This window comes from Haliotis asinina, chromosome 14 (genome assembly GCF_037392515.1).
Source record: "Haliotis asinina isolate JCU_RB_2024 chromosome 14, JCU_Hal_asi_v2, whole genome shotgun sequence".
NCBI lineage: Eukaryota > Metazoa > Mollusca > Gastropoda > Lepetellida > Haliotidae > Haliotis > Haliotis asinina.
Window position 1 is genome coordinate 54,316,801 of NC_090293.1, and position 19,177 is coordinate 54,335,977.

Sequence of the window (19,177 nt, forward strand, 5' to 3'; positions counted from 1 at the left end):
ACATGGATGACAACTTCTTGCTTGTATGTAACAACATTGCTGGGCTATTCCTTGCCCCTTCGTCAGGTGAATTGATACAAACAAGATACATCAATGAGTATATGTACAAATTTGTACAAGAAGCCAGTGAATAAGAAGCATGTGATGACAGGGCGAGATGTACAGACAGCGGGTATATTGTCTACGCAAGGGAAGAGTTTATACAAGTGATTACCGGTAAAAGTCAGTTATGATCTAACTGACTTCCGAGGCATTGGGTAGGTACACTCGTTGGCCCCTGTTCAGCTACGGTTGTAACTGTAGCATGTCTTAAAGACTCTTATGCCAACCATCGACATCGACACCTGAGGTTAATATGGTAGATTGTTGCCAGTCAGTGGAGTGAGAAGGATGTTTGATGATGTGCTCTATGAAAGCTGAGCTGTTGGTCCATTTTCAGCCCAGATGATTTGAGCTCCGTCTGTCGTTGGTGAAATAGGTGGATGTTTCACCTTAGTATGTGGAGCCACAATCACATTGCAGTCACCATCAATGGTATGAACGTACAAATCAATATAATCAATGATATGAAAGGCAAACAAGGTATCTCGGCAGGGAAACGCCTGCAAGCAGCACCCCTCCCTTCCCCTCCCCCTCCCCCTTCCCCTCCACATCAATGCATGACATACATACTCATTCCTCGTCTAATTTTGTAAATGCTTAATTCATTGAATTCAAAAGGCGTCCCTTGGACGATGACATACAGGAAGGCCGTCATTCATCTGGGCCTTTACACTTTGTTCATGTCCTGTTTGATAACAATGAACACCCAACAGAGTTGCAATGCTGTACACACACATACCGTCAGACATACTTCCCGTTTACAGTACACCAAAGTGCGGTTGCCAGCCAATGAGCTATCCCTGTCGCCCTCATAGATTCCTTGTTTACCTCAATCCTCAGTCCGTCACGGGTGGATCTCTGTGCAGGTAACTATTGCATGCGTTTGAAGTCACATGATGCTACGTTAGACTGCATCAAGGTTTTATGATATCTATGTTATGTGAGAGAGATTACTTGCTGCAGCGTAAAGAAAATTACTTGCGTGTATTCATAATGTCACATTGACATTGTATGTTTATTTGTCAATATGACATAGTCTATCACATTCCTCTGATTCAAGATATTGCATTTCAAAATTATGCCTGCTTGTCCTGTGGACTAATTACTGAATTCGGTTAGACACATTTTTTAGGAATTTTGTGTCCATTTCTGAAAAATAGAAAGATGTCAGTGATATCACGTTAACAAAATAGTGCGTGGGTGAAGTAGAGTTTTCATGCCATGAACTCTAGGTCTGGTAGAAAACAGTATATATACCGTGACTAATCTAAATTATAAAAAAACAGTTACATCCATAATTTGCACAAAATTACCACATGATTCGACAATCTGTGTTCTATTACACGGTAGATCAACAAGCTTATTTCTTGTTAGCGCGTCTGCATGAATGACACAGGGCCACGTGAGTCAGGCCTATAGTTATCAATATATCATACACGCTCTACTTTGACTCCCAACTCTGTTTACCCTACAGAGATCATTGAGAGCAACACAGGGTCTGCTATACACGGATTTTAATGGTGGGTGTTCAAGCGTAAAGTGTGTCAGTCCCAGTCAGGATGCATGTTTAGTGTCTGTACTACCTCTACAGGACGAACTATGTATATAGGAGCACAACTTAACAACGTTAATGAGAAGCTTTCATCCCATGATACCTTGATACCAATACAACTGTCCTTGTCTGCAAACATACATGGTATTCTACATTCAGATTGAAATGACACAATGTCGGTGCTCGTGCTGGTATTTGCTGCGGCGTACTTGTGTTCGAGTGCTACTCCACTGACGACATCACGGACCACAGGTAAGAAACAAGACATCTATTCTACACACTACATACTACAGGTAAATCAACAGGTATTGTGTGATCGGACGCCGTTTGATCGGCTATGTCACGTTTGGTTTGGTTGTTATTTAGCACCACACTCAACAATAGTCCATCTATATAACGGCGCTCTATAAATAATCGCGGCTGGACCAGACAATCCAGTGATCAACGCCATGAGCACCGTTCGACGCTATTATGATTCGATGACCGGTGTCAAACTAGTCAGCGAGCCTGGTTCTACCAGTCTCCTCTAGCAAGCCTGGGTTGCTGAAGACCAATTCTAACTCGGATCTTCACGACTGGGCTATATCAGGACAGCGGCCTCCACGGGTTTGGGGAACTGCCGTTGTAGGCAACAGGGTCTTGTTTCAATATTGGCCATACCATCCTCGATAATCAACTGCATGGTCCAACCACTTTGAAAGAATTCACATATATGTGCACCCAGGGATACATGACACATGAACCGCGAAATATTTGAACGTCTATCAACTTATTTATAATTGAGTTTCAGATAATGTCATACGGGCGTGAAACAAGACATACATAATGTAGATTATCACGTATGCTTGGTACGTTAAGCTGAACATGGACACATTTCTCGAGCTCTTCATTTCACGTTGTTGTGGGTGGAGCACCATAACCCATATCAGCTGCAGACACAACATTACAACGTGCGGCGCAAAACATCAGCCAGACAAGCATCAGCCAGTCAGGCGATACCAGTAGCAGCAAATGATTATGCTCAAGCACCAAGAGGAACCCAGTGGGGGAGAAAGTAATCTTCCTTTATGAGTCCTCTAGCTAACACTGTTCCTGGCGTGGGAAAGTCTCTGTAATATATAGCATAACCGTCTCCAAGCCAAGCAGCCCACCAACCAAATGTCCCTACGGTCATTATCATGTGGTCACACAAGGTCAAGGTCGCAAAGTCTACAAAGGGATCTGAATTTTCGATGAGTATTATATCCGTGGAAACAACATATTTTTGGCACCAATTTTTGTCATCCGTAGCAATAAGGAACACAGGGTTGTGAAACTTTGTTTTCATGTGTGCAATAGCTTTTTTAATATACGACAAGGGCGCAGCCAGATAGCCGACCATACTCCCAGATTTCATGTATTTGCGTCGAACGTGAATCCCGATTTTAGTTCGGTTTTCATACATACTTGTGTAATTGTGTAAACACTGAGCACTGAGGTCGATATATGTTTTTCTGAAGACGAACTGTTTTCTTATTGAGGCTCTGATTGAGTTGAAATACTTCCATGATTGAAGGAAGCCCCAGACTTTAACATTTCCTTTGGGCAGAGTAAGGAGGTTTCGGTCATAAGCGCCATATTGTCTCTCAAACACAAGACTCCAAGTCTGGTTGCGGATGTCCCCGATAAAGGATATGTCAAAGAGTCTGCTAAGTTGGTTTGACTTTGGAATAAGAGGCTGTTTTCCTGTACTGACAGCGATTCCGACCAATGAGGCATATTCAAACATATTATTTCCTAGGCGACCGCGGATTGCCACCGTTAGAATGTTGTCACGAGTCGTGGTTGTTCGCCATCTTGAAAACACGTTCCCGTCCACATCATGAGGAAGCGCCATATTGTTGCTGCGTGCCCCAGTTGTGTTATCATGTCCAGAAGAAAGTCTGAGTTCCCGAGTCCAGTTATGTATTTCATAATCGCTGATAAAATCTTTTTCTGGATATAGACTATCTTGATGTAGAATTATAACTAAAATCACCGTCAACATAAACGTTATTACAAGCATCAAGTACAGTTTCAAGGCCATTGTGCCTTTTTCGGGTTTTTTATGATCGGAACCAAAACGGTACTAATGTTATAAACTAATGTTATAACTATAATGTATAACCTAATGTATAACCTAAATTAATGTATAATGGTTTGTCATTGAAAAAAATAAAGATATCTTTTCCTTTAGATACGTCTGTGACTTCTTTCTTGCCGATGAACATGTAGGACAGATCGATCTCCGATGTGTGGTCCGTCGTGTGAATCAGCCTGGGTTACACTTGATGAACTTACATCTTCGGCATAGTTGCACGCTGTTTCCTCTACGAAATAAATGAAAAAGAGTCATTATTTTATATGCGAAATCACCAAGAATAAAAAATATTGTCAGTCAACAAATTTGTCTGTCTCGTGAGACATACGATATGAATTGAGTCCAATCGCCAAGATACATTACAAGGGAGATTTACCGCTTAGTCACAATTCTGAGCGAGGTAAAAGCCTGGCCTGAAACTGTTGACATTATTGGTCCTATATGAGTTTAGTCGGTTTGCACATTGATATAGAGCGGTTAGAGTTGATTTTCAGGTGATTGGTGAAACCTTGAGTCTAATTAATTTCTCAAGCATTGGGTAGGTAAACTCCTCGATTTTTGTTTCTCTGTTCATCTTTAGTGCTAATTTTTAGATGCTGATAGCCTCTGAAATCTTGCTGAGATGTTTGATGCTATGATGGTTGTTGCTTGGCAGTTAAAGGAGTGGATTGTTCCTAATGTGTTTGGAAAGGGTTGCCTTTAGGTCCGATGTCTCTACCGCGGCAGTTAATGGAGTGGATTGTTCCTAAGGTGTTTGGAAAGGGTTGCCTTTAGGTCTGATGTCTCTCCCGCGGCAGTTAATGGAGTGGATTGTTCCTAATGTGTTTGGAAAGGGTTGCCTTTAGGTCCGATGTCTCTCCCGCGGCAGTTAATGGAGTGGATTGTTCCTAAGGTGTTTGGAAAGGGTTGCCTTTAGGTCCGATGTCTCTCCCGCGGCAGTTAATGGAGTGGATTGTTCCTAATGTGTTTGGAAAGGGTTGCCTTTAGGTCTGATGTCTCTACCGCGGCAGTTAAAGGAGTGGATTGTTCCTAATGTGTTTGGAAAGGGTTGCCTTTAGGTCTGATGTCTCTCCCGCGGCAGTTAATGGAGCGGATTCTTCCTAATGTGTTTGGAAAGGGTTGCCTTTAGGTCTGATGTCTCTATCGCGGCAGTTAATGGAGTGGATTGTTCCTAATGTGTTTGGAAAGGGTTGCCTTTAGGTCCGATGTCTCTACCGCGGCAGTTAAAGGAGTGGATTGTTCCTAATGTGTTTGGAAAGGGTTGCCTTTAGGTCCGATGTCTCTACCGCGGCAGTTAAAGGAGTGGATTGTTCCTAAGGTGTTTGGAAAGGGTTGCCTTTAGGTCTGATGTCTCTCCCGCGGCAGTTAATGGAGCGGATTGTTCCTAATGTGTTTGGAAAGGGTTGCCTTTAGGTCTGATGTCTCTACCGCGGCAGTTAATGGAGCGGATTGTTCCTAATGTGTTTGGAAAGGGTTACCTTTAGGTCTGATGTCTCTACCGAAGTTTTGTGCTCTCTGAGTCTACTTTATATAACTGTAAGTTAGCATCCACATGACGAAGCCGGAAGGAATATTCCAGAAACGTTAATCGTTCGCGCCGAGAATCTTAACATTTACGTTATGTCAGGACAAGTTTCTTCTGTTCATTAAGTCAGTGTTTTGTGGGGCATAAGCGTTAGGATAAAATATTGTCTTATTTACAAACTCACCGTCTACGTTTTACATCCGACGTTGTATATGTCAACGTGACTCCCGGGGCGTGTCTATAAGCTTAACAAACTGACAAATACACTAAAACACACTATTCTTAACTCGTAATGTCACTTGAAAATGTACTTTGTAACTGCAAAAATGGTGTCGCATCGATTGTTTAGACGATTTGTTGACAACAGCGATGGCGGTTTATTCAACCGACCGGCGAAAACAGCACTACCTTTCTTTTTTAACATACACAGTCATGGTTTTTACCTCTCCTGTCGGCCATTATTCCTCGGCCATCTTACACATGATCCCATGCTCCCGTACTGACATCTACCTCTGGTACTGCAGTTATTAAAACATTAAATGGATGTGTTACACTGTCATTAACACAATGCTCCTCTCCTCAGTGGCTCTGACACGAAGAGATCTAAGCTATCATAAAATCATTAAAATCCGCTTAAAAACTATGCAATTTCGAGTCTCATAAGTAAAGTCTGATAACCTGGAAATGATCTCTCTGTCACATGGAATAGGGCATGGTATATTCCTGGTATTTCGAACTCAACCGTTGGACTCAAGATAAAAACGCCTACGGTGCGATAATGCGAGATTTGACCAATGCCCCTTACAGTATTCCATAGTGCAAGATATTGCGCGCGGGTCTCAAACGCCTAGGTCACGGGTTCCACGTGTTATCGCTCCATGGCTGTGATAATGCCGATGTGACGTAAAATTCATCTCCGGGATGGTAGCATAACGTGTAGCTCATGCATGTAAGGGAAACATACCTTCGAGCAGTAGTGTACCTACACGACCTGCTATATCACATCTCACATCATGTATTTACTGAAAGACTTCCATGCTCACATTAACACTCAATTTATTCAGTTATAGGCTTGTCATTGTATCGTGCAGACATTAATGTGCTGGTGCATTTTCACTTCCAGCATCTTCAGTATCTTCCCGAAGATTCACCGTTTGTTTTGTTGTGGATGGATCAGAAAGTATCGCCAGCAGCAGTTTCCAAATAGTAAAGAATGCACTTAATGGCTTTGTTGACAGCAGTCAGTCTATCGGCAGTGTTGTTAAAATCGGTGTTGTGGTCTACGGCAAGGATGTAACAACTACAATCGCCGCGTCTTCAAACGTCACGGCACTTTCCACGGAAATAGACAAGATACCACAACCGAAAGGAGGAACTTTCACACACTTAGGTATTCGTCGAGCTACTGTGTTGTTATCCAAGGAACCTACCGATACTGCACTGGTGATGATTGTCTTAACAGATGGACTGTCAAATTACCCTGATGATACAAAGGTTGCTGCTTCAGAAGCGAGGAACTCTGGAATTACCATTTTTTCTGTGGGTGTAAATCCGTTACTCAACTTCCCAAACTCGCCTTACAAAAGACGGTATGAAACGGAGCTTCGATCTATTGCTTCGTCCAAGGAGACTGTATTTCAAACTGAAAACTTTTTTGGACTGGCACACACAATGGGCATGATCAATGAAATTTTGTCTTCTTCAAAAGGTAAGATGGTTCACAATCAGTGGTAATTATTGGAGTGTGATGTAAAGCAAGTAAATCTCGACTGAAAAAACATTCGTCAGTCTAAGACACAACTGCAGAGTTAGTACAGGTAGAAACTTTATGAACGCTTTGTGGATCGGTACCTTTAACATAATATTGAGGTTTTGACAAATGAGGAGAAAACCAGTTGATTTTTGCGAGTGAAAGTTGTTATTTTATAGTTTGGTTTTGCTTGAGCAATAAAGTCTTTTTCGTGGTCGTCTGTCCTGGGTGAATTTATGGCTGAATGCTTGACTGTACTCCTGATTGTGCATTCTGTTGTAGACGGTGGCATGTCCGAATGGGGGTCATGGAATGTTCCTTTGTGTCCACGACTGACATGTGAGAACCCGAGCAGCAATCGAACTGTGACCAGGACACGATCCTGCAACAACCCTCCCCCCACAGTTGCCGGTAGACCCTGTAAAGGGAACATGATTGAGGCGGAGAGGAGAGACTGTCATCTTGCAGATTGTGATTTCGGTAAGAAGTCATCTACGTCGTACCAATCACAGAATGATAGAGTGGGCAGACAAACCTGTGCATAACGAAATTATCAACTTCCAGCGCCACCCATCGAGCTCCACTGTCCACAAAGCTCTAATCACCGAGCTCCGCTATCCACCAAACTCCACTATACCCCTAGCTAAAAATCCCAAGCTATACTATCCACCAAGCTCTCATCAATACGCTACAACATCAACCTAGCTGTAACCAACAAGCTACACTAACCGTCAAGCTCTAACAAGTAAGCTCCTCTATCCACCAAAGCTACACTATCCACCAAGCTCCGCTATCCACCAATCTACAGTATCCACCAAGCTACACTATCCACTAAGCTCTTTCCACCAAGTTACTATATCCACCAATTTACTATATACCCCGAGTTACTATATCCCCCGAGTTACTATATCAACCGAGTTACTATATCCACCAAGTTACTATATCCCCCGAGTTACAATATCCACCAAGTTACTATATCCCCCGAGTTACTATATCCACCGAGTTACTATATTCCCCAAGTTACTATATCCACCGAGTTACTATATCCACCGAGTTACTATATCCCCCGAGTTACTATATCCACCGAGATACTATATCCACCGAGTTACTATATCCCCCAAGTTACTATGCCCACCAAGTTTCTGTATCCCCCAAGTTACTATATCAACCGATTTACTATATCCCCCGATTTACTATATCCACAGAGTTACTATATCCCCCACGTTACTATATCCCCCGAGGTACTATACCCACCGAGTTACTATATCCACAAAGTTACTATATCCACCGAGTTACTATATCCACCAAGTTACTATATCCCCCAAGTTACTATATCCCCCAAGTTACTATACCCACCAAGTGACTATATCCACCAAGTTACTATATCCACAAAGTTACTATATATACCGAGTTACTACATCCACCGAGTTACTATATCCACCGAGTTACTATATCCCCGAGTCACTATATCAACTGAGTTACTATATCCACCGAGTTACTATATCCCCCAAGTGACTATATCCACCGAGTTACTATATCCCCCGAGTTACTATATCCACCGAGTTACTACATCCACCGAGTTACTACATCCACCGAGTTACTATATCCCCCTAGTTACTATATCCACCGAGTTACTATATGCACCGAGTTACTATATCCACCGAGTTACTATATCCCCCGATTTACTATATCCCCCGAGTTACTATATCAACCGAGTTACTACATCCACCGAGTTACTGTATCCCCCGAGTGACTAAATCCCCCGAGTTACAACATCCACCAAGTTACTATATCCCCCGAGTTACTATATCCACAGAGTTACTATATCCACCGAGTTACTATATCCCCCGAGTTACTATATCCACCGTGTTACTATATCCACCGAGTTACTATATCCCCCAAGTTACTATGCCCACCAAGTTACTATATCCACCAAGTTACTATATCCCCCAAGTTACTATATATACCGAGTTACTACATCCACCGAGTTACTATATCCACCGAGTTACTATATCACTCAAGTTACTATATGCACCGAGTTACTATATCCACCGAGTTACAATATCCACCGAGTTACTATATCCCCCGAGTTACTATACCCACCAAGTTACTATATCCACCAAGTTACTATATCCACCGAGTTATTACATCCACCGAGTTATTACATCCACCGAGTTACTATATCCAAAGAGTTACTATATCCCCCGAGTTACTATATCAACTGAGTTACTATATCCACCGAGTTACTATATCCCCCAAGTTACTATATCCCCCAAGTTACTATATCCCCCGAGTTACTATATCCACCGAGTTACTATATCCACCGAGTTAATATCCCCCGAGTTACTATATCCCCCAAGTTACTATATCCACCGAGTTACTATATCCCCCGAGTTACTATATCCACCGAGTTACTATATCCACCGAGTTACTATATCCCCCAAGTTACTATGCCCACCAAGTTACTATATCCCCCAAGTTACTATGCCCACCAAGTTACTATATCCACCGAGTTACTATATCCCCCAAGTTACTATACCCACCAAGTTACTATATCCACCAAGTTACTATATCCACCGAGTTATTACATCCACCGAGTTACTATATCCAAAGAGTTACTATATCGCCCGAGTTACTATATCCCCCGAGTTACTATATCCCCCAAGTTACTATATCCCCCAAGTTACTATATCCCCCGAGTTACTATATCCACCGAGTTACTATATCCACCGAGTTAATATCCCCCGAGTTACTATATCCCCCAAGTTACTATATCCACCGTGTTACTATATCTCCCGAGTTACTATATCCACCGAGTTACTATATCCACCGAGTTACTATATCCCCCAAGTTACTATGCCCACCAAGTTACTATATCCCCCAAGTTACTATGCCCACCAAGTTACTATATCCACCGAGTTACTATATCCACAAAGTTACTACATCCACCAAGATACTATATCCACCGAGTTACTATATACCCCGAGTTACTATATCCCCCAAGTTACTATATCCACCGAGTTACTATATCCCCCGAGTTACTATATCCACAAAGTTACTACATCCACCGAGTTACTATATCCACCGAGTTACTATATACCCCGAGTTACTATATCAACCGAGTTACTATATCCACCAAGTGACTATATCCACAGAGTTACTATATCCACCAAGTTACTATATCCACCGAGTTACTACATCCACCGAGTTACTACATCCACCGAGTTACTATATCCCCCTAGTTACTATATCCACCGAGTTACTATATGCACCGAGTTACTATATCCACCGAGTTACTATATCCCCCGAGTTACTATATCAACCGAGTTACTATATCCACCGAGTTACTGTATCCCCCGAGTGACTATATCCACAGAGTTACTATATCCCCCAAGTTACTACATCCCCCGAGTTACTATATCCCCCGAGTTACTATATCCACCGAGTTACTATATCCCCCGAGTTACTATATCCCCCGAGTTACGATATTCACCGAGTTACTATATCCCCCGAGTTGCTATACCCACCAAGTTACTATATCCCCCAAGTTACTATATCCACCGAGTTGCTACATCCACCGAGTTACTATATCCCCCGAGTGACTATATCCACCGAGTGACTATGTGCACCGAGTTACTATATCCACCGAGTTACTATATCCCCCGAGTTACTATATCAACCAAGTGATTACACGATGCCATTTAGAAAGTGGTCAAATGCAACATATGTCATATTTGGGATTTCACTTTCTTAGTAAAGTACAAATTCTAGTACTTTTTTCGGTTGAGTCCCATCCGGGATTCGAACCCGCAACCTCAGAGTCAGGCACCTAATCGCCAGCACACAAAGTCAGCCGCCTAGCCCGCTCAGCCACCGCGACTTCCACCTGAGCGGTCAACTGTCGTAGCGCTAAGGTGGTGGTAACTCCCACACTTTATCATAGACTTTCAGCTGTTGTAGCGCTATCGTGGTGGAAACTCCGATACATAAACTTTCTTAACGTTAGGATGTCTTGGAGGAACTGATTTTGTCATAAAGAGATCACATGAACACGTATCTCGTAATAAGTATCATCAGAATCGTCAACGGCAACGTGTTCTGCACCCACTCGATACTCATGTACTCACATGGCTTCCCAAACTAGGAAACAGATAATCGGTTTACCTTTGCAGTCACAGAGTCTTCGATGCTAATTAGCGTTGCTGTGGCGGCTGTTGTTGGTCTTTTGATACTGGTTGCAGTCATCGCAATATGCACCAAGCGGAGACAGAGACAGAAGGTACATGCGTGACATTACGTGTTTTGCTGAACACCGTTAAGCTACCAAACTTGTCAAGTTCAGTTAGATTTAGATTTCACTGGATTTAGTGACGGTAAACTTTCCACACACACACACACAGAGAGAGAGAGAGAGAGAGAGAGACGTGTGTGTGTATATGTATATATGTGTGTGTGTGTGTGTGTATGTGTGTGTGTGTGTTCATAACGTCCCCAGCCTTGACGTCAGTCGCATGGGTATATCTCATTACAATTCAAGTTCATTTATGTGCGTCTGTTGTAACGTGAAAAGGAGCGACTAAATATGGTTTTCATTGTTTTCTTGTGCGATTATTCATATATGGCATTTCAATGCAACTAATAAAGCAAACACAACAATAAATATATGAATTTCTTGTTCCCCACGTCAGGAGTACAACCGACGTTACAACGCTTCACAATCATTAGATCGTCAATTCACATACTACAACCTTGAACTACTGACGGTGTTGGGTGAAGGTCACTTCGGGAAGGTCTGGAAGGCCAAGGCCAATGGGATTCTACACCCAGGTCAATGTGACATCGTTGCTGTTAAAGTATGTAAAGGTGAGTAGACATCCGTATGTTTGAGTGAGTGAGTGAGTGAGTGAGTGAGTGAGTGAGTGAGTGAGTGAGTGAGTGAGTGAGTGAGTGAGTGAGTGAGTGACTATGGTTTTATTTCGGTTTTGGAAATATTCAAGTAATACCAGGGGGGCGGATACCAGAAATGGGTCTCACACATTGCACTCGCAAGGCCTTTGGCGTGACGAGCCAACGTGATAACCGCTAGGCTGCCCTTGGAGGATGGATTCCCCGATGGTTTCAACCCAGCAAAAGTACTAGAATATGTACTTTACTGAGAAAGGATACTAGCAAATAATGACCACTTTCTATATTAAATTGTGTATTCCATAGAAGGTTTTCAGTAAGACTGAAAGTTGCAGCCTTTTAATCTTAATACAAAGTGTCCACTGATGCTGGATATAAAACGATTTTACCGCAACCCTATGCTTTGATTACACGATGCCATGAAATCCCAAATATGACATATGTTGCCTATGCTTTGGTTACTTTTTATAGTTATGAGAATTTCACACCTAAAGTCACAAACCGTCTAGCATCTTGGAGAAATGTTCCAGCATATTAGTTATGTAAACATTTGTATATGGCAAAGCTTCGTATACTTCCCCACTGTACATTCGATGCATTCACAAGTTGAAACCAATTACTTTTATACTTCTCTCAGTAAAGTGGCTGTGTAATGTTCCTGTTCAAGTCGAAACCATCTGTTACAGATAATGTATCTGAGGCGCAATGGACCAACTTCTACCGTGAAATTAAACTGATGAAGTCTTTACCAAAATACTTCCATGTTGTGAATTACCTTGGCACCAACCACGCACAGGGTAGGATAGCATTGGTCTGTTAGGCTATACACATATAGAGTGTACTCCCTCTCAAACGACATCGTTCAGTGCCAATGAAAAATGTCGGAATAGAACAAGTTTTTCGAAACTCATAACAAACATTTAACACGTGATTTCACGAATCTAGCAAGCCACTGAACAAGTAATTATCTGTTGATTTGAATTTTAGGATAGGAGTTGGTGGTTAACGTGCAAGCAATTGGCAGTTAATCCTGTCTTGGTTGATGCAGTTTCTTTTGATATTACAATATCGGTTTAGAGAAAGTCGATTAGAGGGAGGTTCTTATATGATATTATATAGGGACAAAGTTGGGAGCAAGTATATATGTCGGTTTATAGGGAGTCAACTGTATATGTTGTACGACGTGGAATAAACAAGAAATGTCGATGTCTAACACAGCAGTCGTCAAACACTCCTTAAATAACTGACGGAAAGAGCAGGTGAACTGGATTTCTTCAAGGAACTTCTCGCAGTTGCAGACATGAAACCGGACATTCATGGTGACGAGGCCAAACACCTTATCTATAAAAGTTCGATAAATTTACAACATTCATGGCCTCAGGTGACGTCATTTGTTGACGTAATTGCACAAAAGATATTTTTAGGGAACATGTTCACCAAATATATTCTTAACTCAAAACATTCTGACAAGAGCTGACCCATGAAGGTCTTCAGCAACCCATTCTTACTATAAAAGGCGACTGTGCTTGCCGTGAGAGGCGACTAACGGGATCCAGTGGTCAGGCTCGCTCATGTTGTTGATCACTGGATTGTCTGGTCCAGACTCGAATATTTACAGACCGCCGCCATATAACTGGAATATTGCTGAGTGCGCCGTAAAACTAAACTCACTCACTCAGACAAGGGCTAAGCAGCTAACATCACATGAACAGTGTCGTCAACATGAATTATGAAGCTAGATTTCCTAATGCACTTACTTCATAACGGTTTCTCCTCACAGATTCACGTATGCTCGTAATGGAATACTCGCCTTTAGGAAATCTCCTTCAGTTCTTACGCAAGAAACGCCTCAAGGTCTCCAGGTCAACATTTACACCGTTATTGTCAAACGATTCAGAGAACCAAAGCAATGATGATGAAAGTGGCCTGACTTCGAAACAACTAACGATGTTCGCCTATCAGATAGCGAAAGGACTACGACATCTTCATAGGAACGAAGTAAGCATTTACGGATACAGCGAAATTCTTCTTTTTCTGAAGAAAATAGTTTTCTTGAAAGCATCGTATAAGGAAATATATTTTACAGTACCCTCCTAAGCATCATCACTGTCACATGCGTCATATCATGACGTCATATTGAGTGTTGTGACGCCACTTTTCCACGTTATCACTGACACAGTTGTCTCATTGAATGTCAACTCGATGTTCCACGTTTTGACCAATGTAGATATTCAGATCACACAAACCTCCCACATTGAATATCGAGAGCTCGTATTGTACATCCTTTGCACAAGACACTTCTATCCGAACAGTCCAGCGTTCTGCCAAGGAGGAAGTGCTCAGGTGCGTGAAGGTCGTTTTTACAACTTCAGAATTCGTTTGTCGGTTTTACGCTCAGATTGCAAAACATTTATCGATGATAATTATTATTTTTGCAGATAATTCATCGTGACGTGGCTGCCAGGAATGTGCTACTGTTTGACAACTTGCAGTGTAAGGTGGCGGACTTTGGTTTGGCGCGGCATCTGTCGGACGCTGATGGTGGCGTTTACGAAACTACATCACAGGTACGCGATACGCTATCTCGGGACTATTCTGAGGACAGTTAATGTAAAGACTACTGGAGATCAGACATTTGTGGATTATTGTCTACCATTGTAAATTTCTGACCGGTTATCCGAACAAACAAAAGGTTCCATGGATATGCAACGTCTTTACTGCAATGAGTGCGACGTGTCGGCGTAGGTACTGACACCGTTATCATGAGTTGCGAGTTAGTGAGTGAGTTGCGTAGTTTTACGCCGCTTTTAGCAATATACCAGAAATGGGCTTCACACATAGTAACGGTGTGGGGAATCGAACATGGGTCTTCAGCGTAAAGAGCGAACGCTTTAACCATTAGGCCACCGTACTGAAACATCGCACCCATGGCAATAAAGACGTTGACTGTCCACAGAATCTGGTATTTTGTACACCCAACTTCAAATACGTCGCAAATGACCAACAAAGAAATTAAAACAACTGAACACTCACACTAGTTAAACTTCTGACTGAAAATATTTTTTGAAAAATAAGATAACCTATATATATACCTGTTTGTCTGCTCACATAAGTCGCTGTAATAAGAATAGGATAATACAAAGCTGATCAGTCAGTTTCATCATTTCGCTTCGATCAGTCACATGTCTTAAGGTAATGGTGAACCTGGAGCAGGCGTTAGGCGAGTCTTTAAGGATAGTAAATTATGTGGGACGTCAGGAATGGTTTCTCAGATCCAAATATTCATCGTTGTCATGATTTCTTTGATAGGCCCCCCTCCCTGTACGCTGGATGGCTCCAGAGTCTCTCCGTTACCGCATCTACACCACCAAGTCTGATGTCTGGTCCTACGGCATCCTGCTCTGGGAGATTGTCACACTCGGTTAGAATACTCACCATGGAGCAGAAATATGAATATTTGAATATGGCCGTTGAGTTTTGTAACTGTTTTCAGATTTTACAGCCGCTTGTGATAAAAAAATATTCTCCGTAAACTCCGATGCAAATGTTGTAACGCGATAATGTCAAGGCTACCGGAGCTCGATATTGGAGTACTGAAAGGGCTTTACTGCTTCAAACAAGATTTTTTCACTGAGTATTTAAAATGTTTTATAGCTGCTTTTAATGTAAACTATCCGTAGAGTGTTGTTTGTTTTGTTTTTTGTTGTTTTGTTTTTTTGTTTTTGTTTTCTTTTGGGGGGAGTGTTTGTTTTGTTTTGTTTTTTTGTTTGTTTGTTTGTTTTGTTTATTTTTTCTTTGGGGATTTTGGGGGTTATTTTTTTCTTCTGTTACTTGCTTTATTACATCAGATGTACTTTGATAGTCTGGGTATACGTTCTTAAACGGTCTGGCGTCATTCTGTTTAATCCAGACGGTTTGTTACTGAACTGTTCATCGTGATTATTGTGGTTTACCTGATTACTTGAATAATCGGAGATGAAATCACGTGGTCTGTGATGTGTTTGTACAGGGGGCAGCCCATACCAAGGGAGGACTGCCCGTCAGGTCGTGCAGGATGTGCTCAATGGACAGACGATGTCCAGGCCTGACCATTGTGCCCCCGAGCTGTAAGTTATTGGGAAGATGAAAATAGTTAGTTATGTCATTCATGTGTTATTCACTACAGAGCTGTGAGTTGTTGGGAAGATGAATACAGCTGGTAGGTATCAGCAGGTGTCATTGACTACAAGGTTGTGAGTTGTTGGGAAGCTGATTGCAGCTGGTTGGTATCAGCAGGTGTTATTGACTACAAGGATGCGAGTTACAGGAAAGACGAATGCAGCTGGGTGATATGTGCAGGTGGTAATGATTAAAGAGCTATGAGTTATTGGCAGGATGATGAATAATGTTGCTCTATTGGTTACATTGAGATGATGAATATAGCTATCTGACATCAGCATATAGTTTTGGCTACATGGCTGTGAGGTAACTGGAGGAAAACATACCTGGTTCATATCAGATGGTTTTATTGGCTACAGCCAAGCTCTCACATTCACTCAATCCAATTTTCTTTAGATCGTATTTATATACTATTTTAATGGAGCATAATTCACGGAGTATACAAATAAATGATTTCGGATTTACCGTGACCTATTCGACTGGCCACCTACGTGGCCTAGGGCGGTTTGGGAGCGCAGGTAATAATCTTACTTCACGTTGAGATTGTTTTTGTTGGACTTTAAACGACAGAGACAAATGTTCACACGTACCCCGCGCTCAGTGGCCTCAAAATGTCCTAGACCTCGACTCTCTGAGAATTCTTACAATGCGAAAACACAGATATAAAGATAGCATAGTCCTTGGTAAACTTAACCTGGCATATCGGATAATAATGAAAGGGCATTTACTTTCTTGGCCTCATCTGCTAACTGTCAGGATGTCAGGGAAAATACAGACGCTATCAATGAATCCCCTTGGGTATATGTCTTGAAATACCTTGTGTCAGTGCACATGTACCTAAACACAGGATATGTCCTATACCATTCCTAACTATCGGCAATAGCACTAAATTGAATGTTTATGTGTGACAAAATACTCAATAACAACAGGCGTATTTATGTCATATACATTATACAATATAGTGGAAAGGTGAAAAAGTTCAGCTCATGGCAAAGTATAAAGTATTTCTTATTTCTTTAAAAAGTGCACCAACATCTTCATACAGTCTCGACAGAGAGAGGTCATTTTAGTTTGACCAAAACAATAGCCGTTCCTTTGTAGTAAAACTACACTTCAGCTTCCTGAAATGTCTTGCTTTGCGAGTGAATTTAGAAGGTGGGGCATTAAGATGATCTCACACAACACTACAGTCCGTTTGGATCAAAAGCGGACCGATAAATTGCAGTCTAACTCAAAGAGTAATAAACATGTAATACACATATTAGTGACAAAGAATAGATAAAGTATGGAAAAAATCAGAGAGTCTGATGTTTAAATTATGATCTGTGTTTCGCAAAGTTCGTGTATTTTATGTTATTAGTTTTCAAGTTAGATTGCAATTCATCTATTCGCTTTTGAGCCAACTGGACAAAAGATCTTCTCGTTCTGCAGGTTCTCTCTGATGAAGAGATGCTGGCAACAGGAACAGGGGTCAAGGCCGGACTGTGAGGATCTGAGCCGAAAACTGGACACCCTGTTGGAGGAATCTAGCAACTATATTAAGCTGTTAGACTACCAGGATCACCTGTACATGATCATCCCGGGGCCGTCTGGAAGTGATGCAGAAGAAAAACTCTGAAAATTTTTAATGGATGTGCAACCATCAAATTACATCTTCATGGGCTAAACTACCCATACTGTTACATCCTTGTGACATCATTTCCAGGGGCGTAGCTACCATCATAAAATAAGTCCGGACTAATACATGATTGTTGTTATGAAACTTGGGCAGGCCCTCTATACAATCCAGATATAAAGCTCTTCAACCTGTCATGCCTGAGTTCGTCATTCGTCAAAGATCACAGCCGGTTATGAGATTGTTTGAATGTTTCGTTTGTCAGTAGATTTAGTAGGTAGTGGCATCAGAACATCGAGTGCAGTACGTCAGATGAGATGGATGTTATGAGATTGTTTGAATGTTTCGTTTGTCAGTAGATTTAGTAGGTAGTGGCATCAGAACATCGAGTGCAGTGCGTCAGATGAGATAGATGTTCCAAATGTTGGTATACGTCAGTTGTGTGTGGATAAAAAAGGCGTGGAAAGGTTTTGATCTCATTCAATAGTTGAATGCAAAAGTCACGGTATCCCCGTGTATGACGCTACCACAGTCACGTGAGTCGTGGTTTTTGTGTTATTACCTGAGAGAGTGGGCTTCACACCAAATGGGCTTCACAAATTGTTCCCATGCTGGAAATTGAAGACGGATCTCCTTTACGAATTCTTTAGTCACTTGGCTACCCCACTGCCAATGTCTTGAGATGCAGCCATGTGTTTCTATGTTCAAACGACGGGACGGTCCTCATTGAGAATGGTTAAATGGGAATCATGCTGAATGTGAATCAACGTTTGTCGTTGTGGAATACGTATCGTTAAGAGCGGCTGTAACTTCATATCTGCCTTTTTCCTTACAATAAACCTATCACTACTATCTTGGTGTTCAGTTATGATCCTCCGGGTCTTGGTGCCTAACACAAAAAAACTCATAAAGCATGGGAGGTAGTTCCGATACTTCAGACCAGGTTAACCTTTATCGATGTATGCTTCCATATACTTTACTTTTACAGTTCGGAAGTCGGGGTTATATACCTCACCACATATAGAAAATATTCATGGGATGACATAAGAATGCACCAAATGTCTCAGCAAAAAGTGGTTTGGAAAGACTGTCTGTTGAATTGGAAATGGTGGTATTTGCTTGCCCTTTTGATATAAAATCATTGTTGTTTACATATGGATTTGCCGAAGCCGTGTCATTCATCAATTTGCTGCTAGTAAGACGAGGCGCGTGGATTTCATTTAAGACTCTACATAATATGCTGACAACAGTAAACGTAAATATTAATTGTATACTAACTTCTGTTCATCCCCGCACAACAACTTGTTTTATTTTAGTCAGTTGTCAACACAGTCTCTAAAACTCACTTGATTTCTTGAATGAATACTCTACTACTTGGAAACTTAATGTGAATCTAGAAGATACAAGAATCATTATATGTGTTCGCGGTAGGTTTTATATGAATGCATGCA

The 19,177-nt window shown here is 41.7% G+C and overlaps 2 protein-coding genes across 3 annotated transcripts; one reads left to right on the forward strand and one right to left on the reverse strand.

Annotated features, from left to right (window-relative positions):
• Nucleotides 1–903: 903 nt before the first annotated feature.
• On the forward strand, nt 904–17,923 carry LOC137260937 (angiopoietin-1 receptor-like). 2 transcript variants are annotated; one of them, XM_067798504.1, is made up of 12 exons: nt 904–968; nt 1,814–1,906; nt 6,422–7,006; nt 7,331–7,528; nt 11,221–11,327; nt 11,737–11,911; nt 12,640–12,750; nt 13,734–13,951; nt 14,392–14,520; nt 15,263–15,374; nt 15,963–16,059; nt 17,543–17,923. In XM_067798504.1, the coding sequence occupies exons 2-12, from the start codon at nt 1,828–1,830 to the stop codon at nt 17,727–17,729; spliced, it is 1,998 nt and encodes a 665-aa protein (XP_067654605.1). In that variant the 5' UTR covers nt 904–968; nt 1,814–1,827; the 3' UTR covers nt 17,730–17,923. The 2 variants fall into 2 exon arrangements, with proteins under 2 accessions (XP_067654605.1, XP_067654606.1); XM_067798505.1 differs by lacking the exon at nt 12,640–12,750.
• LOC137261966 (galactoside 2-alpha-L-fucosyltransferase SEC1-like) lies at nt 2,676–3,719 on the reverse strand. The gene has a single exon (XM_067799773.1). The coding sequence runs from the start codon at nt 3,717–3,719 to the stop codon at nt 2,676–2,678; it is 1,044 nt and encodes a 347-aa protein (XP_067655874.1).
• Nucleotides 17,924–19,177: the final 1,254 nt, after the last annotated feature.

What these genes read in the sequence shown, in the direction of transcription:
- LOC137260937 (XM_067798504.1), top strand. Translation starts at nt 1,828, where the DNA reads ATGTCGGTGCTCGTGCTGGTATTTGCTGCGGCGTACTTGTGTTCGAGT. An exon ending in TCTTGCAGATTGTGATTTCG is followed by an intron (nt 7,529 to 11,220) that starts GTAAGAAGTCAT and finishes TTACCTTTGCAG; the next exon opens with TCACAGAGTCTTCGATGCTA. An exon ending in TGCTGTTAAAGTATGTAAAG is followed by an intron (nt 11,912 to 12,639) that starts GTGAGTAGACAT and finishes CATCTGTTACAG; the next exon opens with ATAATGTATCTGAGGCGCAA.
- LOC137261966 (XM_067799773.1), bottom strand. Translation starts at nt 3,719, where the DNA reads ATGGCCTTGAAACTGTACTTGATGCTTGTAATAACGTTTATGTTGACG.